Genomic DNA, 27,642 nt, shown 5'->3' with positions numbered 1-27,642 from the left:
AGTGAAGGGTGGAGAGGATGAGAGACTACCTTATGAATAGCCTCCAGCTGCAGCCTGTCCAGGCAGAGTTGAGAATGCCCCTCTCCCTCCTGCATGCGCAGCATTGGTTCTCTACGGAGCAGATCATGGAATGAACCCTGGGGAAGGGAAATGGAATAGGAGAGAGAAAGTGAGAGGCTCGTTTGTTTTTTTTTGAGACGGAGTCTCGCTCTGTCACCCAGGCTGGAGTGCAGTGGCGCGATCTTGGCAGCTCACTACAACCTGTGCTTCCCAGGTTCAAGTGATTCTCTGCCTCAGCCTCCTGAGTAGCTGGGATTACAGGCGCCCGCCATCACGCCCGGCAGATTTTTTGTATTTTTAGTAGAGACAGGGTTTCACCATGTTGGTCAGGCTGGTCTTGAACTCCTGACCTCAGGTGATCCGCCCGCCTCAGCCTCCCAAAGTGCTAGGATTACAGGTGTGAGCCACTACGCCTGGCCCTTTTTTTTTTTGAGACAGAGTCTTGCTGTGTCGCCAGGCTGGAGTGCAGTGGTGTGACCTTGGCTCACTGCAATCTCCACCTCCTGGGTTCAAGTGATTCTCCTGCCTCAGCCTCCTGAATAGCTGGGACTACAGGCACGCGCCACCACGCCCAGCTAATTTTTGTATTTTTAGTAGAGACGGAGTTTCACCATGTTGGCCAGGATGGTCTCGATCTCTTGACCTTGTGATCTGCCCGCCTAATCCCCCCAAACTGCTGGGATTACAGGCATGAGCCACTGCACCTGGCCGAGGCTCCTTAGTTTTACATCTTTGTGCTGAACTCAGGCTTGCGTACTATACAAAGACTAAAGTTTTCTACCTTTTCTAATACCACACCCATTCTCCTGGCCTCAGCTTACCAAATCTGTGTCTTGAAAGAGCAAGTAGTGATGGTTGACAGTTTCAGTGTAAGTTCGAGCCTTGGGAGGGTTGGGGACCCCAGATGAAGCAGAAGAATGGTCTGGACCTTCAGGACTGTCCTGATACGGTATCAGATCTGCTTTATATATAGGCTGGAAAGGAGACCATGAAATTAGGTTCTATAATACTCAAGACAGAATAAAAGCAGAGGAAAGTGGTTTGGGCAGGAAAGGCTTAAAGATGGAGAAAAGTAGTATCTTTAAATATATGCTCAGATGCAGTAGGGTAGGGAAGATTATATACAACTCTGTGCTAAGATTTTCTGGGATATCAGGGCCGGGAGACCTGACACTAGTTTGTACTCTACCAGAATTTGGGAGGGCATGTGGGTTAGGATCCAACAGCTGCTGTTAGATGTTCATATACGTACAAATCTTCGCTCTACAGGTCGCTTGACATTTATTGGATTCAGTGCCATATCTGGTAATATAGCAGCAATGAGCTCCCCGGATATATCTCCTGCAGCTATTGTCCCAAGCCAGTCGGATCCTGAAAGACTCTAATAGAAAGAGACAGATTTCATTCATTCATTCATATATTCATTCAGAGCTATGAACTGGTAACAGCTGCACAGTCTGAGAGACAGACACACAAACAAAAATGAGTTTATCATAACCGACAGCCCTGATGATAGAGTTACCACATCCCTATCTTCTCCTTCTACCCAAAACTACTGCCTCTTTCTGACTACTAATAGTGCATAAATGAGCCATTTTCCTTTGTAATGATGACTGCAAAAGAAAGGGGGGCTCACCCAAACGGTGCCTTTTCGAGGAGCAGTGAAGTAGGCCTTGAAACCAAGGTAACCAGCGTCAATATAATGAATCCCACAGAGTCCATAACTGTTAAAAGAGAAATAAATTTAAACCTTCCTTTTCTTTAGATTCATTTCTTCTCCTTAACCTCTTCCAGAATTTAAACCACCTCAGTGAACCAACTCTCTACCCTCCTCTCCCCACAACAATCTGGCATGCTTTGCATTCCAACCCTTAGGGCCTGTCCCTAGAGGTCCTATCTCCATCTTGCCGTACGAGGCATAGCAGTTGTCCTGAGCCACAGTGACACCATTGTAGGGAAGCAGCCAGGCCAGTTCTGTACTCAAGAAGCGCTTGATAGAGTTTATGGGTTCGTAAGGTCGTCGAAGGTCCCAGAATTTGATTTTCCGGTCACTCCCCGCAGAGACAAGGAAATGGCTGTAAAAAGACGGGAGAAGGTCAAATCCAAACAAATCTGGAAGTCAGCCTGTCACAGTCTTCACCTTCCCCCTCCACATACCTCCTATTCCATACCTGTTAGCTTTGCACCATTGAAGGGTACGCACAGCCTGGTCATGGGCTAGGAAACACTGGAAGGGGTAGAGCTTTAAGGAGCCATCAGAGAGCCGTATCCGCTGCAGGGGTGAGTTAGTGGGAAGGTTCCAGAAAACCACCATGCCTGAAATAAGGACAGAATGTGTGAGCATTAAAAGCAAGTTCTCTCTTCCTTGCTCTAATTTCTTTCTCTGGGCTCCTAGGACCTTTGTCTTCTACCCTCAGATCCAAACCACTATGAAAGGATGTGGGGATCCTGATTAGCTATCCAACACTCCCTACAGGGCTTAAAGACTCAACCTGATATTTTAACCCCAATTCTCATCAACAAAAAAGTAATTGCTTTGTCTGGAATCTACAGTTGAAAAATGATAGGGTGAACACACCTAGTGCAGAGAGTAGAATGCACCTCTCTCTACTCCCTATAAATAAAAGTCAAGGGACTTTTAAAAAGCATAGGTGGGGCACACGGTGGCTCATGCCTGTAATCTCAACACTGTGGGAGGCCAATGCAGGTGGTGGATCACCTGAGGTCAGGAGTTTGAGACCAGCCTGGTCAACATGGTGAAACCCCGTCTCTACTAAAAATACAAAAAATTGGCCAGATGTGGTGGTGGGTGTCTGTAATCCCAGCTACTCGGGAGGCTGAAGCAGCAGAATTGCTTGAACCCAGGAGGCGGAGCTTGCAGTGAGATTGTGCCACTGCACTCCAGCCTGAGTGACAAGAGCAGACTCCGTCTCAAAAAAAAAAAAAAAAAAAAGAGAAAAAAAAAAAAGCATAAAAACTCTAGGAAGCCAGGCGCAGTGGCTCACACTTGTAATCTCAACACTTTGGGAGGCCAATGTGGGTGGATCACTTGAGGTCAGGAGTTCAAGACCAGCCTGGCCAACATGGTAAAACCCCCATCTCTACTAAAAATACAAAAAAAATTAGCCAGTGTGGTGGTGTACACCTGTAATCCCAGCTACTTGGGAGGGTGAGACATGAGAATCACTTGAACCCAGGAAGCAGAGGTTGCAGTAAGCCAAGATCACGCCAGTGCACTCCAGCCTGGGAGACAGAACGAGACTCCATCTCAAAAAAAAGAAAAAAAAAAAGAAAATGTTCGCTAACTCTGCCCCAAGACAAAGAGAACAGGCAAAAAGTCAAAAGCAACACAATGTTGCTAGGTGCAGTGGCTCATGCCTGTAATCCTAGCACTTTGGGAGGTAAAGGCAGGAAGAACACTTGCACCCAAGAGTTTGAGACCAGCCTGGGCAATATAGTGAGACCCCACCTCTAAAAAATAAAAAAAGGCCAGGCACGATGGCTCATGCCTGTAATCTCAGCACTTTAGGAGGCCAGGGTGGACATATCACCTGAGGTCCGAGTTTGAGACCAGCCTGAACAATATGGTGAAATCTCATCTCTACTAAAAATACAAAAATTAGCTGGCCTTTGGTGGTATGCGCCTGTAATCCCTGCTACTCAGGAGGCTGAGATGGGAGAACTGCTTGAACTCGGGAGACAGAGGTTGCAGTGAGCCGAGATCGTGCCACTGCACTCCAGCCTGGACCCCACAGACCCTGTCTCAAAAAAAATAAAATAGCCTGGTGTGGTGGCGCATGCCTGTAGTCTCAGCTACTCAGAAGGCTGAGCCACTCTGGGAATGAATGCAGCACCTATGAACCTTTCTTGAAAAAGTTTGTTGACGATGAATTATAGCCATGCAATGTAAATAATTCAGCAATTGGAGGGGAGACTAAGATAAATGGACTGGTAGAGGCACTCAATCAAGTTTAGGAATTAAGAAAGCAGAACAGCATCAAGAATCATGTACCTTGACAATGTAAGAATAATACCACCAAAAGAAAAAGAACATGGCGAAAGGGATGATAAAAAGACGTGTAAGAGTGCTAATTTCCTTATCTCCTAGCAGAAAGTCTACTTATATCTAAAAACAACACTGTCATTTTGTTTTTGAAACGGAGTCTCACTCTGTTGCCAGGCTGGAGTGCAGTGGCACGATCTTGGCTCACTGTAACATCTGCCTTCCAGTTCAAGCGATTCTCCTGCCTCAGCCTCCTGAGTAGCTGGGACTACAGGCACGCGCCATCCTGCCCAGCTAATTTTTGTGTTTTTTAGTAGAGACAGGGTTTCACCATGTTGGCCAGGATGGTCTGGATCTCTTGAGCTTGTGATCTGCCCGCCTCGGCCTTCCAAAGTGCTGGAATTACAGACATGAGCCACCGCACCTGGCCAATAACACTGTCATTTAAAAATAACAATCTAGGCCAGGCATGGTAGCTCTCATTTGTAATCCCAGCACTTTAGGAGGCTGAGGCAGGCAGATCACTTTGAGCTCAGGAGGTGAAGACCAGCCTGGGCAACATGGCGAAACCCCGTCTCTACAAAAAATACAAAAATTAGCCAGGCATTGTGGCTCGTTCCTGTAGTCCCAACTACTCCAGAGGCTGAGGTTGGGGCATCGCTTGAGCCTAGAAAGTCCAGGACGCAGTGAGCCAAGATCTTGCCACTGCACTCCAGCCTGGGTGACAGAGTGAGACCCTATCTGAAAATAAAACAAAACAAAACCTAATAACTCCAACTACTTAATATTATTTGTAATTTATTTATAGTCTTTTTAATTCTAAAAGTATCTTGGAGGAACTAGTGTTGCTTATAGTGAAGGAACATTCATCAGGAGCTTAGCCAATATTTCAGTCTGACTTTAGTGTCTTTTTCTTCTATAAAATTAAGATATAATTAAATTTAATACATTTTTAGAATACTTTACACAGTATGATCCCATCTTTATTCATTTATTTAGTTAGTTAGCTAGTTAGTTAAAGATGGGGTTTCACCATGTTGCCCAGTCTCCAACTCCTAGGCTGCGATCCTCCTGCCTCAGCCTCCCAAAGTGCTGGGATTACAGGTGTGAGCCACCATGCCTGGCTGATCCCATTTTTATAAAACTCTTTCCTCTAATCTTTGTATTTTTATATATAAAGAACTGCATGAAATGATGTTCCTCCTCACTTTTTAATTTTTTAAAAATTTTATTATTTTTAGTTTTTTTTTTTGAGACGGAGTCTCGCTCTGTCCTCCACGCTAGAGTACAGTGGCACCATCTCGGCTCACTGCAAGCTCCGCCTCCCGGGTTCACGCCATTCTCCTGACCCAGCCTCCCAGGTAGCTGGGACTACAGGAGCCCGCCACCACGCCCGGGTAATTTTTTGTATTTTTAGTAGAGATGGGGTTTCACCGCGTTAGCCAGGGTGGTCTCGATATCCTGACCTCGTGATCTGCCTGCCTCGGCCTCCCAGAGTGCTGGGATTACAGGCGTGAGCCACCGTGCCCGGCCTAAAAATTTTATTATTTTTTTTGAGATGGAGTCTCCCTCTGTTGCCAGGCTGGAGTGCAGTGGCATGATCTTGGCTCACTGCAACCTCCGTCTCCCAGGTTCAAGCGATTCTCCTGCCTCAGCCTCCCCAGTAGTTGGAACTACAGGTGCACTCTATGACACCCAGCTAATTTTTGTATTTTTAGTAGAGACAGGGTTTCACCATGTTGGCCAGGATGGTCTCCATCTCTTGACCTCATGATCCACCTGCCTCAGCCTCCCAAAGTGCTGGGATTACAGGTGTGAGCCACTGCACCCGGCAAAATTTTATTATTTTTAATGATGAGGTCTCACTAGGTTGCCCAGCTGGTCTTGAACTCCCAGCCTCAAGTGATTCCCTCCCATCTTGGCCACCCAAAGTACTGGAATTATAGGCATGAGCCACCACACCTGGCCAGCATCTACTCTTTTTTTTTTTTCAGACAGGATCTCACTCTATTGCCCAGGCTGGAGTGCAGGGGTGTGATCTTGGCTCACTGAAACCTCTGCTTCCTGGGTTCTCAGGCCTCAGCCTCCCAAGTAGCTAGGACTCCAGGCGTGCGCCACCGTCCTGAGCTAATTTTTTGTATTTTTTGGGTAGAGATAGGGTTTCGCTGTGTTGGCCAGGCTGGTCTCGAACTCCTGACCTCAAGTGATCTGCCTGCCTCAGCCTCTCAATATGCTGGGATTATAGGCGTGAGCTACCGCACCTGGCCCAGCATCTATGTACTCTTAATTTTTTTCTGAGTAGAAATAGTCTAGTGACTTATTTCTATTTTTTTTTTACATTGCTTGAATATTTCTAACTATATGTCCAGTATTGAACCACCAAAGAAAGAACCAAAAAACAAGCATATATAAAAAATTTAAAGAGCAATAGTTCCTTATGTTTTATTTTGTTTTTTTTACCATTATAATATCCAGCAGCTAGGTGTTGGTGGGGCCTGGTAGGCATCCAGGCCAGGCTAAGGCACTGACCACACTCAGAGGGGTCTGTAGCTTGCATAGACCCCACCTGCAGAGTTGCCACACATTGTACCTGCAGGGAAAGAAGAGATGGGACTAGGGTTAGGGACACCTACACTGTATGGAACGAAAGCTCAAATCAATGTTTAATCCAGCAGGATGAGGGTATTTTTCAGAAGTATAAGGAGACTCACTGTGGAATCAGCAAGGTGAGGCTCTAAGAAGATAGAGCCTCAGCTAAGGTAGCAGTTTCCTCACTCACCTTATATATGGCAGGCTTCACTGCATCTGTGAGGGAAAAAGAGCAGGAACTAACTCTATGGATCCCAAGGACTCAGCAGGTCTTACTCTGTCACCCAGGCCCGAGTGCAGTGGCATGATCATGGCTCACTGCAGCCTCCAACTCCTGGGCTCAAGCAATCCTCCTGCATCAGCCTCCGCCTCCCAAAATGCTGGGATTATAAGTGTGAGCCACCATGCCTAGCCAGGCCTTGCCTTTTTTTTTTTTTCTTTAGACCTCCTCTGTGGACACAGGCCTTGCTCTTAAATCAGCAACCAATCCTTTGAATAATGACGTTCCCTTATCCTTTATTGAGAAAGTCCTTATCTTTTCATCACCAAATTTATGAACCTACCTCTATCTGCTCCCATCTTCTTTCCTTCTGTTACACCTGATAGTATCCTTCCTCCTATCAGAAGAGCAATCCCTTCACTCTACTCTCTTCTCATCCTCTAGCACCTTTTCCAGAACACTGCTCATTCTGTTATCCTCCTTCCTCCTGTGTCATCCACTTGTTCCCTCCCTAGTCTAGGTCACTCCCATATTGCCATGTGAACATGCCCTAATGTCTCCTATCCAAATAAAGGGAGAAAACCTTCCTTTATTGACCACACTTAGGCAATCCACCACCCTCAATTACTGGTTCCCCTTCACAGCGAAATTTTTTTTTTTTTTTCAGACAGCATCTCACTAAGCCGCCCAGGCTACAGTGCAGTGGCACAATCTCAGTTCACTGCAGCCTCAACCTCCTGGGCATAAGTGATCCTCCCACCTCAGCCTCCCAAGTAGCTGGGACTACAGGCATGCATCACTATGTTCGGCTACTTTAAAAAATTTTTTTGTCGAGACGACATCTCATTATATTGCCCCAGCTGGTCTCAAACTCCTAGGCTCAAGCAATCCTCCCACCTAGGCCTTGCAAAGTACTGGAATTAAGGCATGGACCACCATGCCCAGCCCCACAGCCAAACTTCTTGAAAGAATGGTCTATATTTACTATCTTTACTTTCTGACCTTCTATTACCTCCTCAACCCACTCCACCAGACCACCACATATGGGACTTCCCAGGGCTCCAGCCTGGGTGCCCTCTTCTTTAAATACTCAGTACTAATGAAAAATAAATTCAACATATAGAAGCTGCCTTTTCCTGACTCCTCCCTCCTTTTGCTCATCTTCAGCTCTCTATTCCATCCCTCTCTTCAGAACAAGAGATTATGTTTGTGTGGTGGTGAGGGCAGGAGAGGCTAAGAACAGGATTGGGGGAAACAAGAGTATAGCAGAGGAGATGGGCCCTATCTATCAGCCCAAGCCCTCAGCAGCTCTTTACACAGCCAGTTACCTGTGGCAGCAAGAGGGGGAAAGTCTTGAGAGCACAGAAGAGGGAAGAAGGGGGAGATAAAAGGAAATGTGCTGAAAGAGTACAGCTGTAAGACTGCAAAAGAGAGAGGGCTCGAGAACAAACGAGTCACAATGCAGGGTGTGTGTGTGGCTGAGTAAGGCTTTGTGCTGAGAGACTGGCCCAGAGGAGTTTCCAGGGAGACAGACAGGCCCTGCTATGCTGTGACCACCACTGCAGCAGCCCCATTCTCCTTGCTGTGCTACTCACCTGGGGGTTGCTGAGCCAGCAGGGCCTCCGGATGGGGTAGACTGAATAGCAGTACTTTCCCGTCTGAGCAGGCCAGAGCCAAGAGACCCAACCGGGGCAGGAGAGGAGCCTAAAGGGTAAAAGGTATGCTGAGGCTTGCTGCCTTCAGTTGACTCACAGAAAACCTTTGAGGTTCTAGTCCCTGAAAATACTGTATGAAGTTGCTGGAAAAACTCCATCCACTACACTCCAACCTTCGTTCCTTCAACTCTAAGAATTCCCAGGGCCTCTTTGTCCTGGCTTTGAGTCCTAGGGCCATCCCACAGTTGACTGGGAAGTACCTTCCGAGGGGTGCCTGGAAGTTCCCATGCTCCACTGGGGCAGAACTTGAGGTCCCAGATGCAGCCGTTGTCACAAGCAATCCCATAGACAAAGTGGGCCCTGTTGCCAGGACTGGAGAGAGAGAGCATGTGGGGATGGTGGGTAGGAAGAAGGGACGTAGGGCTGCCAGAGGTAAACTCCCCTTGTCTCAGCCCAATCCCAGCCCTTCCCCCTATCCTGTCCAGACCCCATCCTGCTGTCCTCAACCACCCTCCCATGGCAGTGTCCAACCCCACCTCACCAGCTTTCTTGCTGCAAGGTCCCAAGGCCCCAGAGCTGGAGCAGCCCAGGACCCGAATGAAGCTGGCTCAGTGGGTGTGTCTCATTCATGTCAGGGCTGGAGAAAAGAGCCACATATTGCGAGGCTCCTGCCCCCTCTGGCACTGGGCACCAGTCCAGAGCCCAGAGCGGTCCCCCCGTGAAGAAGGACACATCCCAGCGCTCTGGATGTGCTGTGATCGAGCTAAATCTAGAGAAAAATCAAAGATGGGATGAAGAAAGGAATTAATGAAAGGTAATGAGGACTGAATGGGCGCTCCACCCAGAGCCAGTATGAACTGGCTCAAGCAAGAGCCTGAATATCAAAAACAGTTTACAAGTGAGAACAGTCCTTGGCTTCCACTTGTATCTTCCTCCTTTCCTTCCCAAAGTCTGTCTTATATTATTATTATTTGAGATGGGGTCTGTCACCCAGGATGGAGTGCAGTGGCATGATCGACGGTTCACTGCAGCCGTGACCTCCCAGGCTCAAGTGGTTATCCCACCTCAGCCTCTGGAGTAGCTGGGACTACAGGCACATGCCACCATACCCCACTAATTTTTAAATTCTTTGTAGAGACAGGGGTCTTGCTATGTTTCCTAGGCTGGTCTTGAACTCGTGGGCTCAAGTAATCCTCCCTTTTTGGCCTCCCAAAGTGCTGAGATTACAGGCGTGAGCCACCACACCCGGCCTCCAAAGTCTGTCTAACTCCAGCTCATCTTCAGGGCTGTTCATTCTAGAATACTATAGTATTCTCCCTAAGGCTAGTCTGTCCAGGTCTATCTGAGTAGATGTAACCTTGTGAACTGCTTTGGCCCCTAAATCTCTCTAGCTTCCCTCAGCCTGCCAGTAATGAACACTACAAATCAGAGAGGACTGACCAGCTCTAGTCAGCACTCTTATTCTTGGGACCAACTGAACCAGCATCAGGGGAAGGACAGGACTTATCTGTCATCTCTTTCAACATTCATTTTTCTTGTTTCTGGCTCCTACAATCAGAAAAAAGGGCGGATGTGCAATCTTCACCTGTTTATTCGGTAGAGGGTGCCATCTTCAGGTAGCCCTTCACGTTGTACAGAAAACAATGGAGACTTCTCCTCCTGGGGCAGGTAGGGAGCGGCCTCACTGGGGGAAGACAAAGGGAACAGTCTAAATTTGGAAGTGTTTCACCCATCTCAGAGTTCCCATTATAGAGCCTCTGTCACCCTTTCGTCTCCAGTGGTGTCACCCTTCCTAAGCTACAGAGATGTTGCTTCAACTTACAGCTCAGATAACAAGTGCCACTTCCAGGCTAAAGGAATCCATTCAGCAAACTCCCAGTATGAATGTTTCTGCTCTCGGCTGGAGAAAAAGAAGAAGCATTAATGAAGGAGAGGGATTCTACAGCAGCACAGTCCAGTAAAACTTTCTGTGGGGATGGAAATGATCCATTATCTGTGCTCCCCAATATGCCAGTTGCTAGCTCCAATTAGCTACTGAGCACCTAAAATGTGGCTAGCGCAGCTGAGAAACAGAGCCTTTCATTTTATTTCACTTTAATTAAAGAGTTCTAGAGCTCTTGCCTCTAGAGCAGTGCTTTTTAGTAATGAATGTCATCACGGTATTCCACCCATGAGTGCTTCTCTTTCCCACGGCCCCACTTCAATACCGCCCTTGCACTCCTCTACCACCCCTTTATTAACCCCAGCCCCCTGTCCCCAAGTCTCACAAGTCCTTGGTGAGATGGAGGCACTTCCAAACAGGAGCCATGATATGATTTGGTAAGCCATTGGGAGCCATTCCCCGGCAGTGTGGCTTCTGTTTCTGAGGATCAAATTGAAGAAAATATAAGGGAGCAAATTCTACAGGTTGGACAAAGTCCCAGAGACAGCTCTTTCCCAGTTTTTATCTTCTTTGGCAATACTTCCCCCTCCAATCACTGCCCTATCAGCATCTTAAAAGATTTGTGTTTCAACCACTATAATGACTTCTTCACCTTCTGCTCTACTCCTCCATCGAAAATGCAAAATCTGTTACCTATTTTCTGTTCAGCTTCCTCAACATCTCCATGGTGTTTGATTCACAGGATTCCCTTATGCCTCTTTGAAACTCCCGCCCTATGGAATAGTCTCCCTTACTCCTCTTCCCCTCTCTTAATATTCCTTCACAGGTTCTCCCTTCTTGACAGGTGTCCTCGATGATGGTATTCCCCAGAGTTCCTGTCGTCTTCTCGCCCCTCTACACAGGCAGGCAGACACACACACACTCACTCTCTCTCTCTCTCTCTCTCTCTCTCCTGTCCCATGGCTTTAACTACTGTCTTTTTGTTTGTTTTTTTGTTGTTTTTGAGATAGGGTCTCACTCTGTTGCCCAGGCTGGAGTGCAGTGGCGCAATCTTGGCTCACTGCAGCCCCAGCTTCTGCCTCCTGGGCTCAAGCAATCCTCTCACCTCTGCCTCCTGAGTAGCTGGGACTACAGGCACACCCCACTACACCTGGCTAATTTTTTTGTATTTTTTTGTAGAGACAAGGTTTCGCCATGGCCCAGACTGGTTTTGAACTCCTGGGCTCAAGCGATCCTTCCCCCTCGGCCTCCCAAAGTGCTGGGATTACAGGTGTGAGCCACCACACCTGGCCTTCTTTAAAATTTAGAGACAGGGTCTTGCTGTGTTGCCCATGCCAGACTTGAACTCCTGGGCTCAAGCAATCCTCTTGCCTCAGCCTCCTGAGTAGCTTGAAGTACAAATGCATACCACCAAACCCAGCTTGACTACCATCTTTATGCCTGATTATCAAGTTTACATTTCCGTAATGTAAACCTGACTCAGTCTCAACTTCTCTACAAGTTCTAGACAGTGTTGTGGCAAGCCATATTAGAGCGTGAGGCAAATGGAAAAAAACAGTAATCAGTTGAAAAAATCAGTAAAGCCGGGCATGGTGGCTCATGCCTGTAATCCCAGCACTCTGGGAGGCCGAGGCAGGCGGATCACGAGGTCAGGAGTTCGAGACCAGCCTAACCAACACGGTGAAACCCCGTCTCTACTAAAAATACAAAAATTAGCCGGGTGTGGTGGTGTGCACCTGTAATCTCAGCTACTTGGGAGGCTGAGGCGGGAGCATTGCTTGAACCCGGGAGGGGTGGAGGTTGTGGTGAGCTGAGATCGTGCCATTGCACTCCAGCCTGGGCAATAAGAGCAAAACTCTATCTCAAAAAAAAAAAAAAAAAAAAAAAAAAAATCAGTAAAGATCCTGTCTTTAAAATTTTGATATTTTGTTCATCATGGAACGAAATATCCATGATTTGTTGCATTGATTTTTTTTAAATGTTGCATCAAAATAGCATTTATCTCAATTACTGAGGGTTTCTGTTCTCCCTTAGATGTTGCACATGAGGCAAGTAAGGCACTGGTCTCATATATGCAACTGGTGACCAGACATCTCCAGCAGAATGACCCATGGGCACCTCAAACTCAACATGTCAGAAAGTGAATTCTGTCAGGTGTGGTGGCTCACATCTGTAATCCCAGCACTTTGGGAGACCAAGGCGGGCAGATCACTTGAGGTCAAGAATTCAAGACCAGCCTGGCCAACATGGCGAAACCCCATCTCTACTAAAAATACAAAAGTTAGCTGAGCGTGGTGGCGCATGCCTTTAATCCCAGCTACTTGGGAAGCCGAGGCAGGAGAATCACTTGAACCGAGGAGGCAGAGGTTGCAGTGAGATGAGATCACTCCACTGCACTCCAGCCTGGGTGACAGAGCAAGACTCTGTTTCAAAAAAAAAAAAAAAAAGGAAAAAAGGAAGTGAATTCATCTTCTCCCCTCCCCACCTTTGCCCCTCCCACATCCCTCACCCTTTTCGTGTTCCCAGGTTCAGTGCATGATGCCACCATTTTAGCTGGAAACTGCTATTCAACTTCCTCCCTCCCTTCAGTTCCCAAATACTGTTAATTCTCTTACATATTCCATTCTGTGAGAGAACACAGAAACAAAAGAATTACAAAAATAAAAAATTACCTTACATATCTCTTCTTTTTTTAAAGACAGAGTCTGGCTGGAGTGCAATAACGCGATCTCAGCTCACTGCAACCTCTGCCTCCTGGGTTCAAGTGATTCTCCTGCCTCAGCCTCCCGAGTAGCTGGGACTACAGGTGCATGCCACCACGCCCAGCTAATTATTTTTGTATTTCTAGTAGACACAGGGTTTCACTATGCACTACAGGTGCATGCCACCACACCCAGCTAATTATTTTTGTATTTCTAGTAGACACAGGGTTTCACAAGCTGGTCTCAAACTCCTGGCCTCAAGTGATCCACCTCCCTTGGCTTCCCAATGTGCTGGGATTACAGGTGTGAGCTACTGCACCTGGCCTCTTACATATCTCTTGAATCTGCCCCCTCCCTGCTCTTCTCTTCCTTCACTGCTTGATTTAGGACCTCACTATCTCTTACCTGGATAACTGAAACTGTCTTTTTTTTTTTTTTTTGAGACAGTTTCACAGTCACCCAGGCTGGAATGCAATGGTGCAATCTCAGCTCACTGCAACCTCCGCCTACTGGGTTCAAGCGAGTCTCCTGCCTCAGCCTCCTGAGTAGCTGGGATTACAGGCGTGCGCCACCACACCCAGCTAATTTTTTTTTTTATTTTTAGTAGAGACGGTGTTTCACTATGTTGGCCAGGCTGGTCTCGAACTCTTGACCTTGTGATCTACCTGCCTTGGCCTCCCAATGTGCTGGGATTACAGGCGTGAGCCACCGCGTCTGGCAAAACTGTCTTCTGTCAACTATAGTTTGCCCTATTTTCCCAACTGATGTTATTTTTCTACTTAAAAATGTTCGTTGTACAGTTTCTATACAACTGAATTGTGTGTTTTGTTTTGTTTTTGAGATGGAGTCTCACTGTCTCACCCAAGCTGGAGTGCAGTGGCATGATCTCAGCTCACTGCAACCTCTCCCTGCCTGGTTTAAGTGATTCTCCTGTCTCAGCCTCCCAAGTAGCTGGGACTACAGGTGCGTGCCACCATGCCTGGCTAATTTTTGTATTTTTAGTAGAGACGGGGTTTCACTATATTGGTCAGTCTGGTCTCAAACTCCTGACCTCGGGTGATCCACCTGCCTTGGCCTCCCAAAGTGCTGGGATTACAGGCATAAGCCACCACGCCCGGCCTCAATTGTGTATTTTTAAATGGTTAAAATGGCAAATTTTATGTTATATACATTTTACCACCAAAAAAAACCATAAACAAAAACAGTCTTTGTTGGTTCCTATAGGTCTATGTCCTTTCATATTCTCCAGTTTAACCTCGCCTACAACTTTACTCCAGGCTCTATGCTCCAGCCATAATCAATTTATGGGAAAACCATCCTCTCTGGCAAACTTCTACTTATCCTTCAAGAAGCAATTCAACTATCATTCCTCTGTGAAGTCTAGGCAGTTAATTACCCTTCCTTTACATGCCTAAATCATTTTGTTCACTCCTGGGGCAGTGCTGATTGCACTGTGAACTTGTGAGGCAGGATACACTGTCTTATTTACGTTTGTTGTGTTTCCTAACAGAGAACAGATACTCAATATATGAATGAATAATCTTGTTTACCATACCCCTTCTTCTGCGCTCTCCCTAATATGCCAAATGTTTTGGAAATGAACCCTTTTTTCTTTAACCTGTTTTGTCTATTATAGTTACCAGGTCAAAGCTGTCTTTCCTTTCTCAGTACCTTGCTGGTCCCCTAAAATCCTACTATGTCCCCATTCACTTTCTTGTCCATTGAGGTTACCCCTGAAGTAGATCCTCGCGGGGTGCTTCGGGGCACTACAGGCTCAGGTTCAGATGAGCTCTCGCTTGGGCCCTCACTTTCTTCCACATCTTCAGCCTCAACCTGGAGAAAAAAGTCTTCATCCTGTGGAGCACCATCCACCTCTTCTCCACCTGGACAGGCTGCTGGCTGCCGGATCTTCTTCGGTTTGGTGGGGCTGCTCACCTTGGCGCCCTCAGGACAGGACACAGGGGCAGGCAGGGCTGTTGAGAGCTCTTCAGCCAGTTCCTGAAGATACAGAAGTGCCCTGTGGGAACGAACAGAGTCAGAGCCATTCTCACATATGACTGAGAACCCACGTTTCCAGACATGGTTGATTTTTATCTTAATGGAGCCTCCCAATAACCCCATGATTAACCAATTAACTCTATTAATTTCCTCTTCCCCCTTGGAAGATGAAAAACCAGAAATCTAAGTTATATGACTTGGCCGAGATGACTGAGATAACAAATGTGGAATCTGAACCCAGGTCTTCTCACTCCAAGTTCAATACATTTTTCATCCTACCACAGTCAAAGAACACAGAGGGCAAGAGAAAGAATGGAACAGCATATATATACTGACATATACTGGACAGTAAAACAATAAAGAGCTGGGTAAAGTTTGTGAAAAATGGCATAGGACATAAAGTACAGACAATAATTCTTAGATAAACCAAGTTAGCAATACATACCATTAATAGTGCTGTGGTAAGAGCCTAAAGGACTGCTCAAGTCCCTAGAATCCAGACACCACCCCTGCTTACCTAATACCTCATCAGTCTTCTCTCTCCAACATCTGCCCCACCCTGATCCCTTCACCCAACCCCCCTCCACCAAGCTATGCCCCACAATCCTTACACTTGGGCAGCCCTTCGGCGGGGTCGTTCCCCAGAAGGGGTCTCAAAGTCCTCAGGGGGCCTCTTTGGAGATTGAGATTCTGGCCGATCTAGGTCTTTTGACAACTTCAGCAGCAGCAGCTCTGCCTTGGACTTTCGACCTCGTTTCTTAGGCATGGGGGTGGACAGAGGGTTGGATTGATCTAAGAGACCAGGAACCAGTGGGGCTGATGGAGGATTAGGCTGTTGGGGCCTTTTGGGGCCTTTTCGTGTCCTACCACCTCTCTTCCGGCCAGGCTTTGAGGCCTTAGGCTTTGAGACCTTTGACATCTCTGAAGAAAGATCTGTAGAGAAGAATATGGGTCTGTGAGATGGGACCAGAACTCAAACCTCTATGGAAAAGATTACACTGTACGCAGGTTTGTAAGATCCTATGAGCTCAATCTGCTCTTTCATCTTAAGCTCGGCATGGGGAATAAAAAGATAAGAGGACAAGGTACATACCTGGCTGTTCCAGTCTGGAGAGGCTTTCCTGCTCTGGAGGGAGCCTCCTCTGATCAGGAGAATCCTCAAATCCAGGCAAAGGGGTAGGTAATGACATCTCTATGGAAGCCTCTGCACTGGTCATTTCTGAAGAGGTCTTGACATCAAGCTGATTTAGCATCTCTTGTCCAGGAGAGTCTACCACAGTCATGTTCCCCACGGGGCCGGCCTCCCCCAGGGCAACATAGCCGACCCCGCAGGTATCCATCAGCACCCCCCAAAATGGCTGCCCCTGCATACAGAGACATACAAATGAGTAGAGGACAAAAACTATTTGTACTAGCTCAGATTTTTGTTTCCCCATCTTTTCTCCCTCATTCTCACACTCATAACCAAGTTCCCTGATTATTCACTTATTCAACAATATTTACTAAGCACCTTCTATATGTCAGGACTGTTCTGGAAACTGGTAATATGAGCCAGGTGCGGTGGCTCACACCTGTAATCCCAGCACTTAGGGAGGCTGAGGCAGGAAGGCAGCTTGAGCTTAGGAGTTTGAGGCTAGCCTGGGCAACACAGCAAGACCCCTTCTCTAGCAAAATAAAATAAAATTAAAAATTAAAAACAAAAAAGGAAACTGGTGATATGACAATAAACAAGACAGACAAGGCCCCTGCCCTCATGGAACTTACATTTTGGTGAAGCAGACAATAAACAAGTAAACAAATAAAGCTTCCATTTTTTTTTTTTTTTTAAAGACGGAGTTTCACTCTTGTTGCCCAGGCTGGAGTGTAATGGGGCGATCTCAGCTCACTACAACCTCCACCTCCCGGGTTCAAGCAATTCTCCTGCCTCAGCCTCCTGAGTAGCTGGAATTAAGGTGCGCACCACCACGCCCAGCTAATTTTTGTATTTTTAATAGAGATGAGGTTTCACCATGTGCGCCAGGCTAATCTCAAACTCCTGACCTCAGGTGATCCACCCGCCTCAACCTCTCAAAGTGCTGGGATTACAGATAATGAGTCACTGCGCCTGGCCATAAAGCTTCCATTTATTAAATGCTAACTATGTGCCAAGCACTATACTAAGTGCTATACATACATTATCTAATTTAAAGCTCATATATTTTCTTGTAAGGATGAAGCAGTGAATGCACAATTATTTAACCTCTGTCTCTGAAACCCAATGAAATAAAACACACACACACAGACATACACACACTCCAAAAAAGGAGAGAGAGAAAAATTTGTCTATCATGAATCTAGGAAAGGGACACCAACTTCCTCAAAATATACTACAAAAAAGAGCTGCCAGATACTACAAAATTTAGACCAAAGTGAAGAGGCATACTTAATGTTAACATCTCTTTCTGTAAAGAGCAGTCAAGGAATAAGTTTATTTAAGAATAAGTACAAGGCCAAGCAGGATGGCTCATGCCTGTAATTCCAACACTTTGAGAGGCCAAGGAAGAAGGACTGCTTGAGGCCAGGAGTTCAAGACCAGTCTGGGCAACATAGGGAGACCTCATCTCTACAAAAAATTTTAAAAGTTAGCCGGGCATGGTGGTGCGCACCTGTAGTCCCAGCTACTTGGAAGGCTGAGACAGGAGGATTGCTTGAGCCTAGGAGTTCAAGGTTACAGTGAGCTATGATGGTGTTACCATACTCCAGCCTGGGTATGGTATTTTAAATAAAAACATTTAAAAATAATTTTCTGGCCAGGCACGATAGCTCATGCTTGTAATTCCAGCACTTTGAGAGGACAAGGCAGAAGGATGGCTTGAGTCCAGGAATTCAAGACCATCCTGGGCAACAGAGTGAGACTCCTTTGCTACAAAAAAACATGGTGGTGCACACCTGTAGTCTCAGCTACTTGGGAGGCTGAAGACTTGGGAGGCTCCTTGAGCCCAGGAGGTCGAGGCTGCAGTGAGCTGTAATCACACCACTGCACTCCAGCCTGGGCAACAAAGCAACACCCTGTCTCAAGTAAATAAATAAATGAATTTATTTTTTAAAAAGAATGAGTTGGCCAGGCACGGTGGCTCACACCTGTGGTTCCCAGCACTTTGAGAGGCTGAGGCAGGCGTATTGCCTGAGGTCAGGAGTTCGAGACCAGCCTGGCCAACATGGTGAAACCCCATCTCCACTAAAAATACAAAAATTAGCTGGGCATGGTGGCAGGCGCCTGTAATCCCAGCTACTCAGGAGGCTGAGGCAAGAGAATCAATTGAACCCGTGGGGTGGAGGTTGCAGTGAGCCGAGATCATGCCACCGTACTCCAGCCTGGGTGACAGAGTGAGACTCTGTCTTTAAAAAAAAGAATGAGTCAAAGAGTTCTCTGGTGCCCTGCTATCAATATTTCACCTGGATGGGGGTGCTGGGTAGACTATGGGACAATTAAGGAACATCCTATTACGTTAAGAAAGCGTTTCCTTTTTTTTTTTTTTTTTTTTTTGAGATGGAGTTTCACTCTTGTTGCTCAGGCTGGAGTGCAGTGGCGTGATGTCGGCTCACTGCAACCTCTGCCTCCCAGGTTCAAGCGATTCTCCTGCCTCGGCCTTCCGAGTAGCTGGGACAACAGGTGCCCGCCACCACACCCAGCTAAATTTTTGTATTTTTAGTAGAGATGGGGTTTCACCATGTTGACCAGGCTGGTCTTGGACTCCTGACCTCAGGTGATCTGCCCACCTTGGCCTCCCAAAGTGCTAGGATTACAGACTTGAGCCACCGTGCCCCGCCACTTTTTTTTTTTTTTTTGAGACAGGCTCTTGTTCTATCACCCAGACTGGAGTGGTGCAGTGGTGTGATCACAGCTCACTGCAGCCTTGTCCTCCAGAGCTCAAGCAATCCTTCTGCCTCAGCCTCCCAAGTAGCTAGGACTATAGGCATGTATCACCATGCCTGGCTAATTTTTAAATTTTTTGTAGAGATGAGGTCTCACTACGTTGCCCAGGATGGTCTTGAATTCCTGGGCTCAAGCAATCTTTCCACCTCGGTCTCCCAAAATGTTGGGATTATAGGTGTTAGCCACCATGCCCATCCTGATACCTTTTTTTGTTTTGTTTTGTTTTTTGTTTTTGAGACAGAGTCTCATTCTGTAACCCAGGCTGGAGTGCAATCGTGCAATCACAGCTCACTGCAGCCTGGACCTCCCAGGCTCAAGTGATCCTCCCACCTCAGCCGCCTGAGTAGTTGGGACTACAGGCATGCACCACCATGCCTGACTAATTTTTGTATTTTTTGTAGAGACTAAGTTTCACCATGTTGCCCAGGCTGGAGTGCAGTGGCGTGATTACATACTCAAACTCCTGGACTCAAGCAATTCTCTCAACTTCGTCTCCCAAAATGCTGGGATTACAGGCATAAACCACTATGCCTTGCCTTTTTTAATTTTTAAAAATTAAAAAAATTTTTTTTTTTCTGAGTCAGGATCTTGCTCTGTCACCCAGACTAGAATGCGGTGGTGTGATCACAGCTCACTGCAGCCACTAACTCCTGGGTTCAAACAATCCTCCCTCCCCAGCTTCCCAAATAGCCAAGACTTCAAATGTGCACCAATACGCCCAGATATGTTTTTAATTTTTTTGTGCAGATTGGGTCTTGCTATTTTGCCCAGGCTTGTCTTGAATTCCTAACCTCAAGAGATCCTCCCACCTTGGCCTCCCAAAGTGCTGGGATTACAGGTGTAAGCCACCATGTCTGGCCAAGAAACCTTTCCACATTGAAGAATTGACTAAATTGTCATGAGTCTTCATTTTCTTCAAACCCAAAAAAATTAGTTGTATAACCATGGGCCAAAGTAAACTAAGATAAATCACTGACCACCAAACCCGAAACCTAAGCAACACAGAACTCTCCAAGGGTCCAGTTTTTGGCCAGAATAACCTGCCTGTCTGTGACAAAGGGGCAGACATAGTTCAAATCCCAGGATGGGACCCCGCCCTCCATAGATCTATATATACGCCTTAAGAATAAACAATTCATCAGTCTCAGTGGAAAAGTGTGCTTATACAAATCCCATAAGAAATATAAAATAAAAGCTTCCAACTGTCTCACTTGAAGAAGCTACAGTCTAACCAGATTATAAACTATAGCAATGGCCAACCCTCTGAGGCAGGTGCTGAGGATACAAGAAAACACATGTGCTAAAGATACATTATAACACTGCCAAGGTAAATAAAGGTCAGTGAAAATCCATCTATATTATTCCTGTGATAAATAAGAAGCCCTGACAGAACTACCCCATTCAAAATTAGTCACAAGCCAAAAGGACCTATGCATATACCGAAAGAAAAGGATAGAAAGATGAAGAGTACCCTTTTGAAGAAGTGATTCAGAAAACAGAAGGAAATTTCCAACAAAAAATTCCTGCACTTTCAAAAACATCAAATGGATTGTGAAATCCAAGAGCTAGGGTTTGAACATCCCCTCCAAAACTCATGTTGAAATTTAATTGCCATTTGTAACAGTATTAAGAGGTGGGACCTTTAAGAGATGATTAGGCCACAAGGGCTCCACCCTGACCAGTCAGATCAGTGTCATTATAAAAGGGTGAGTTTAGGGCAGGACCCAGTGGCTCATGCCTGTAATCCCTGCACTTCGGGAGGCAGAGGTGGGAGGATCCCTTGAGCCCAGGAGTTTGAGACCAGCCTGGGCAACATGGCAAAACCCTGTCTCTACAGAAAAATACCAAAACAGGGCCAGGTGCAGTGGCTCACGCCTGTAATCCCAGCACTTTAGGAGGCCGGGATGGGCAAATCACGAGGTCAAGAGTTTGAGACCACCTGGCCAACATGGTGAAACCCTGTCTCTACTAAGAATACAAACATTAGCTGGGTGTGGTGCCGCGTGCCTTAATCCCAGCTACTTGGGAGGCTGACGCAGGAGAATTGCTTGAACCCGGGAGGCAGAGGTTGCAGTGAGCCAAGATAGTGCCATTGCACTCCAGCCTGGGTGACAGAGCAGGACTCCGTCTGAGGCAAAAAAAAAAAAAAAAAAAAAACTAGCTGGGCATGGTGGGCAGCAGGGACCTGTAGTTCCAGCTACTCAGGAATTGGAAGTGAGAAGATCACTTGCGCCTGGGAGGTGGAGGCTGCAGTGAGCAGAGATCGCGTTCCTGCACTCCAGCCTGGAGTTGAGACTCTGTCTCAAAAAACAAAAAACAAACAAAAAAACCGAAAACATGTATCATAACAATAAACACATATCATTTAAATTCATCCATTAAAAGAAAGAATAGGACCAGGTACAGGCTCATGCCTGTATTCCCAGTATGTTGGGAGGCCGAAGCAAGCAGATTGCTTGAGGCCAGGAATTTGAGACCAGCCTGGCCAACACAGCAAAACCCCATCTCTACTAAAAATACAAAAATTAGCTGGGCATGGTGGCACAAGCCTGTGATCCCAGCTACTCGGGAGACTGAGGCACAAGAATCACTTGAGCCTGGGAGGTGAAGCCGAGATCACACCACTGCATCCCAGCCTGGGCAGACAGAGCAAGATGCTATCTCAAAAGAAAAAATAATAAAGATTTGGTTTGATTTTAATTTTGTATTTATTTATTTATTTATTTTTGAAATGGAGTCTTGCTCTTGTCACCCAGGCTGGAGTGCAGTGGCCTGATCTCACCTCTGCCTCCCAGGTTCAAGTGATTCTCCTGCCTTAGCCTCCCCAGTAGCTAGGATTACAGGCAGCCGCCACCATACCCAGCTAATTTTTGTATTTTTAGTAGAGATGGGGTTTCACCATGTTGGCCAGGCTGGTCTCAAACTCCTGACCTCAAGTGATCTGCCTGCCTTGGCCTCCCAAAGTGCTGGGATTACAGGTGTGAGCCACTGTGCCCAGCCTGATTTGATTTTTTTTTTTTTTTTGAGACAGAGTCTTGCTCTGTTGCCCAGGCTGCAGTGCAGTGGCGTGATTTCGGCTCACTGCAAGCTCCGCCTCCCGGGTTCACGCCATTCTCCTGCCTCAGCCTCCCGAGTAGCTGGAACTACAGGCGCCCACCATCATGCCCGGCTAATTTTTTGTATTTTTAGTAGAGACGGGGTTTCACCGTGTTAGCCAGGATGGTCTCGATCTCCTGACCTCGTGATCCGCCCGCTGCGGCCTCCCAAAGTGCTGGGATTACAGGCGTGAGCCACTGCGCCCAGCCCTGATTTGATTTTAAAAGACAAACAACTATATGCTTTTCAAGAGATGCCTAAAACAAAATAACTCAAAAAGCTGAAAATACAAAGATCAACTAAAATGTACAGGGCAAAATCTAAGCAAAAACAAAGGAGGAGTTTTGATGACAATAGTAAAGTCGAATTTAGGGGGAAAACATTAAATAGGAATAAAGGGAGTACTATTTTTTTTTTTTTGAGACGGAGCCTCTCTCTGTTGCCCAGGCTGGAATGCAGTGGCGCGATCTCGGCTCACTGCAACCTCTGCCTCCTGGGTTCAAGCAACTCTCCTGCCTCAGCCTCCCGAGTAGCTGGGATTACAGGCATGTGCCACCATGCCTGGCTAACTTTTGTATTTTTTAGTAGAGATGGGGTCTGGCTGTGTTGGCCAGGCTGGCCTTGAACTCCTGACCTCAAATGATCCCCCTGCCTCAGTTTCCCAAAGTGCTGGGATTACAGGCATGAGCCACTGTGCCCAGCCCAAAAGGGAGTAGTTTATAATGAATAAAACTTCAAATCATATAAAAGATATAAATGCCATGAACATTTAAACATCAAATAACAGCATCAAAAGATACAAAGCAAAATGTTCATGACACAGAACAATAACTTCTTTTAATCAATGACAAAGTAGATAACAAAGAAGATATAAATAAAATAAATATTCCCCCCATATTGGTTCAGTTGCATAGAACAGAATCCTCTCCAATCAGTTCAAGCAGAAAGGAATTCACTACACGGTATTAAACAGTTCATATCAGAGGTTCACAAAGTGTGGCCCCAGAAACAGCAGCATCAGTATCACCTGCAAATTTGTTAAAATGCAAATTCCTAGTTCTACCCCAGACCTACCGAATCAGCAATTCTGGATGGGGCCAGCACCTTGTGTTTTAACAAGTTCTTCAGGGGATTCTGACGCACACTCAAGCTGAAAAACACTTGCATAAATAAATGATCACGAGGAGGGTTGAGGGAAAAACATTTGGTAGGAACAAGTGCTTATCAAACTGGGAAGGTGTTCTTATTTACAGCTGCTGGCTCAAGAATCATATGCTGGGCTGGGCGCAGTGGCTCATGCCTGTAATCTCAACACTTTGGGAGGCCAAGGTGGGAGGATCGCTTGAGGCCAGAAGTTCAAGATCAGCCTGGGCAACACAGCAAGACTTTGTCTCTGCAAAAAATTTTTTTTTGAAAATTAGCTGAGGCTGGGTGCGGTGGCTCATGCCTGTAATCCCAGCACTCTGGGAGGCTGAGGCAGGTGGATCACCTAAGGTCAGGAGTTCCCGACCAGCCTGGCCAAAAGTGGTGAAACCCCGTCTCTACTAAAAAATACAAAAATTAGCCAGGCGTGGTGGAATATGCCTGTAATCCCAGCTACTCAGGAGGCTGAGGCAGGAGAATCGCTTGAACACAGGAGGCAGAGTTTGCAGTGAGCCGAGACTGCACCACTGCACTCTAGTCTGGGCGACACAGCAAGACTCCATCTCAAAAAAAAAAAAAATTAGCTGAGTGTAGTGGCATGCAACTGCAGTCTTAGCTACTTGGGAGACTGAGGTGGGAGGACCACTTATGCCCAGGAGTTGAAGACTGCAGTGAGCTATGATTGTGGCACTGCACTCCATCCTCACAGAACAAGACCCTGTATCTAAAAATAAAAAATAGCAGGCCGGGCATGGTGGCTTACGCCTGTAATCCTAGCACTCTGGGAGGCTGAAGAGGGCGGATCACCTAAGGTCAGGAGTTTCAGACCAGCTTGGCTAACATGGTGAAACCTCGTCTCTACTAAAAACACAAAAATTAGCTGGGCATGGTGCCACGTGCACTTGTAGTCCCAGCTACTCAGGAGGCTGAGGCAGGAGAATCGCTGGAACCTGGAAGGCGGAGGCTGCAGTGAGCTGAGATCGCGCCACTGCACTCCAGCCTGGGCGACAGAGTGAGACTCCATCTCAAAAATATAAAATAAAATAATAACAAAACATATGCTATGATGGGAAACCACCTGCTGAATCAACAAGCCCCTACCACAGCCAATGGCTCCATAAACAAGTTGTGTCTGCAGTAATCAGAAAGTGACCTAACTAAATAGGAAAGCCGCTTCTCTAGCTCCTGATCCAGAACCTCATCACTGCCAAAATCTGCACCAGCAAATACATGCCTCCTAGTCTGCCTTTCTCCTCTCTAAAATCAGATTCAAATTTAAGTTCTCCAGGAGCATATTTGATTTGTAAAACCTAAATCATATTCAGAATCTTGGATGCAAAAAATTCCAGACAATGAAATTTCTCACTTTCCAGGCTCTCAAGTGGAGGTTGCTCATTCACTCACATCCCACCTACCTCAGGGTTCAAAGTGGGATCAGTCTCTTCAATTCCTCTGCAATGCCACTTGCAGACCAACAGTCCCACACGCCCCCCATCTTGTAAAAATCTTGTTCCTTTGATGCTTAGAACATTCAGCTAAACCGCAGCTAATCACTTTGCTGTCATTTTCTGAACCTTGTCATCACCCAAACCTCTTAACCTCCAAAATCACTAAGACATCTAACTATCTGATCTCCCATCATTACAGCTAGACTGCTTACCCAGTATCACTTATATTCTCCAGCTATATCAAGCCACTATCCCTTGATCTCTCCAATTTCTCTGTATGTCAGCCACATCCTATCTAGTTTAGATTCCTTCATTTCAATCAGATTGTCGCTGATATTCTTTTCATCTTCTTGTTCCACATGCTTAGCAAAACTCAAGCCCTGTTAAGTTCAACCATCCAACTCTTCTATGTGTGAATCTAAGTTGCTGAGCACTGGCAATCCCACTTTCTCTCTAGTCAGCCCCTACATGCTCTCCCCCTGCACATTCTCTGATCCCGATTCTCTGCAGATGATTTTGCTTTTGATTTCCGAAACAAAACCAAAGCCATTAGGTGGGAGATACTTCAACTTTTTGCCAAGTAAGCTAACACTCCCTGCCTCTGACACCTTCATTCACTCTCTAACACCAAACCTTTCACTTGTGTTCTAGCCCCATTCCCCCATCTCCTAATGGAACTGGAATTATTGTTTATCCATTTCTTTTCTATTGGCTCCTTCCAAACAGCATTTAAATATGTTTATAATTCTCATCTTCACACATAACTATCCTTCACCCCATATTCCTCATCCCACTAATATTCTCCTCCTCCTCCAGTCAAACTTTTAAGACATAAATAAAAGTATATAGATATTAAAAAAGTTTAAGATATAAATAAAAGTTCCTTGATTATTTTAATTTCCCTGCATCATCCTAACAAGCATATTGTCCCCCAACTCATCAGTGAAGTTAAAATCATCAATAATCACTGTATTATTAATCCAATGGACATTTCTCAGCCTCATTCAAGTTGACCTCTCAGCAGCCCCAACACTACTTTCTTGAAACATTCACTTTTCTTGAGAAGCAATTCACGAGCAGTAAAATTCCAGAGTTTTACAAAATTCCCTCAATTTTTTACAGTTGTCTCATTCACATCTATTTGGCAGCTTTTTTGTTTGCAAACTCACCTCTTTTGTCTTTCTAAAGCATTCACTTTAGTTTTAGTTTGCTTCCTTTACTTTTTTAGAATTGTTTTCACAAAACTTTTACTTGATATAAAATACTATAAAGATAGCAACAAAAGGCCAGGCGCTGTGGCTCATGCCTGTAATCTCAGCACTTTGGGAGACTGAGGTGGGCAGATCATGAGGTCAGGAGATTGAGACCATCCTGGCCAACATGGTGAAACCTCGTTTCTACTAAAAATACAAAAATTAGCTGGGTGTGGCGGCACACCCCTGTAATCCCAGCTACTCAGGAGGCTGAGGCAGGAGAATTGCTTGCAGGAGGTTGCAGTGAGCCAAGATTGCACCACTGCACTGCAGCCTGGCGACAGAGCTAGACTCCGTCTCAAAAAAAAGCAAACAACCATCTATGGTTCAACTTAGTTTTTTAGTTTTTTGTTTTTGTTTTTTTGAGACAGAGTCACGCTCTGTCTCCCAGGCTGGAGCGCAGGGGCATGCTCTCTGCTCACCGCTGCCTCTGCCTCTGGGGTTCAAGTGATTCTTCTGCCTCAGCCTCCTGAGTAGCTGGGATTACAGGCATGTGCCACCACGCCCAGCTAAGTTTTGTACTTTTAGTAGAGATGGGATTTCACCATGTTGGCCAGGCTGGTCTCAAACTCCCAACCTCAGGTGATCCACCCACCTCGGCCTCCCAATCAACTTAGTTTTAATAGAAACAATAACTCTTTCATATTAAAATTTATTTCCCCTGTCACCCAGGCTGGGGTGCAGTAGTGCGATGATCATGGCTCACTGCACCTTGACCTCCTGGGCCCAAGTGCTCCTCCCCATCTCAGCCTCTCAAGTCACTGGGACCACATGCACACACCAGCAGGCCTAGCTAATTTTTTTTTTTTTTTGTAGAGACAGGGTCTCAACTATCTTACTCAGACTGGTCTCAAATTCCTGGGCTGAAGTGATCCTCTAGCTTCAACTTCCAAAGTGCTAGGATTACAGGTTTGAGTCACCACACCCAGCCTATAACGTATGTATAAAGACAAAGCAAAACATTAAAAAAAAAAAAAAAAAAGGGTGGGAGCCTGGACAACATAACAAAATCCTGTCTCAACAACAACAACAAAAAATGTTTAATTAGCTGGGTGTGGTGGCAAATACCTGTAGCTCTAGCTATTCGAGAGGCTGAGGCAGGAGGATCGCCTGAGCCCAGGAGTTCAAGGTTACAGTGAGCTGTGATCATGCCACTCGACTCCAGCCTGGGTGACAGAGCAAGATCTTGTCTCAAAAAAAGTGGGAACCAAGACAATGACTCTTGGCAAGCATTCAACTCAACTAGTGGAAGCAGACTGACCAGGTCTACAGGAGAAAAACCTTCAAGCTTCAAGCATTTAGAGAGGAAACACAGTATGTCAGTTAACATAAGGAGCTAAATGGAAATCAGTTAAGAGAGCTTCTATACAAGTCTTAAGGATTTTCTAGGCCAAGTGCTGTGACTCACGCCTGTAATCCCAGCACTTTGGGAGGCCAAGGCAGACGGATCACTTGAGGTCAGGAGACTAGCCTGGCCAACATGGTGAAACCCCATCTCTACTAAAAATATAAAAATTAGCCTGGCGTGGTGGCAGGCGCCTGTAATCCCATCTACTCGGGAGGCTGAGACAGGAGAATCACTTGAACCCAAGAGGCAGAGGGAGAGGTTGCAGTGAGCCGATATCACGCCACTGCACTCCAGCCTGAGTGACAGAGGAAGATTCCGGTTTTTTTTAA

The 27,642-nt window shown here is 46.2% G+C and overlaps 1 protein-coding gene and 1 long non-coding RNA gene across 6 annotated transcripts in view; one reads left to right on the top strand and one right to left on the bottom strand.

Annotated features, from left to right (window-relative positions):
- Nucleotides 1-27,642, bottom strand: part of GTF3C2 (general transcription factor IIIC subunit 2) — a 31,177-nt gene that overhangs the window by 1,295 nt on the left and 2,240 nt on the right. For 2 of the 4 annotated variants that reach the window (XM_019021267.3, XM_055377631.2), the window contains exons 2-19: nucleotides 23,196-23,271; nucleotides 16,203-16,473; nucleotides 15,721-16,042; nucleotides 14,843-15,128; nucleotides 10,795-10,889; nucleotides 10,350-10,427; nucleotides 10,113-10,211; nucleotides 9,069-9,296; nucleotides 8,788-8,899; nucleotides 8,468-8,576; nucleotides 6,843-6,868; nucleotides 6,524-6,653; nucleotides 2,232-2,376; nucleotides 1,974-2,135; nucleotides 1,697-1,784; nucleotides 1,313-1,441; nucleotides 882-1,034; nucleotides 30-137 (exon numbers count right to left, since the gene is read on the bottom strand). In XM_019021267.3, the coding sequence (XP_018876812.2) occupies nucleotides 30-137; nucleotides 882-1,034; nucleotides 1,313-1,441; nucleotides 1,697-1,784; nucleotides 1,974-2,135; nucleotides 2,232-2,376; nucleotides 6,524-6,653; nucleotides 6,843-6,868; nucleotides 8,468-8,576; nucleotides 8,788-8,899; nucleotides 9,069-9,296; nucleotides 10,113-10,211; nucleotides 10,350-10,427; nucleotides 10,795-10,889; nucleotides 14,843-15,128; nucleotides 15,721-16,042; nucleotides 16,203-16,449 (2,517 nt within the window). In that variant the 5' untranslated portion in view covers nucleotides 16,450-16,473; nucleotides 23,196-23,271. The remainder of the gene's footprint in view (nucleotides 1-29; nucleotides 138-881; nucleotides 1,035-1,312; nucleotides 1,442-1,696; nucleotides 1,785-1,973; nucleotides 2,136-2,231; nucleotides 2,377-6,523; nucleotides 6,654-6,842; nucleotides 6,869-8,467; nucleotides 8,577-8,787; nucleotides 8,900-9,068; nucleotides 9,297-10,112; nucleotides 10,212-10,349; nucleotides 10,428-10,794; nucleotides 10,890-14,842; nucleotides 15,129-15,720; nucleotides 16,043-16,202; nucleotides 16,474-23,195; nucleotides 23,272-27,642) is intronic. The other 2 variants (XM_063695997.1, XM_004028991.4) reach the window with 1 other exon arrangement.
- LOC109025760 (uncharacterized) lies at nucleotides 8,447-10,681 on the top strand. Of its 2 annotated transcripts, XR_008676772.2 has the most exons (4): nucleotides 8,447-8,590; nucleotides 9,163-9,341; nucleotides 9,919-10,195; nucleotides 10,306-10,681. It is a non-coding gene; the product is annotated as an uncharacterized lncRNA (long non-coding RNA). The 2 variants fall into 2 exon arrangements; XR_002004725.3 differs by lacking the exon at nucleotides 8,447-8,590 and having other exon boundaries at nucleotides 9,193-9,341; nucleotides 10,086-10,195.

This window comes from Gorilla gorilla, chromosome 12, assembly GCF_029281585.2.
Source record: "Gorilla gorilla gorilla isolate KB3781 chromosome 12, NHGRI_mGorGor1-v2.1_pri, whole genome shotgun sequence".
Lineage (NCBI taxonomy): Eukaryota > Metazoa > Chordata > Mammalia > Primates > Hominidae > Gorilla > Gorilla gorilla.
Note: the sequence above shows the minus strand (reverse complement) of the source record. Positions and strands in the feature narration are given on the sequence as shown.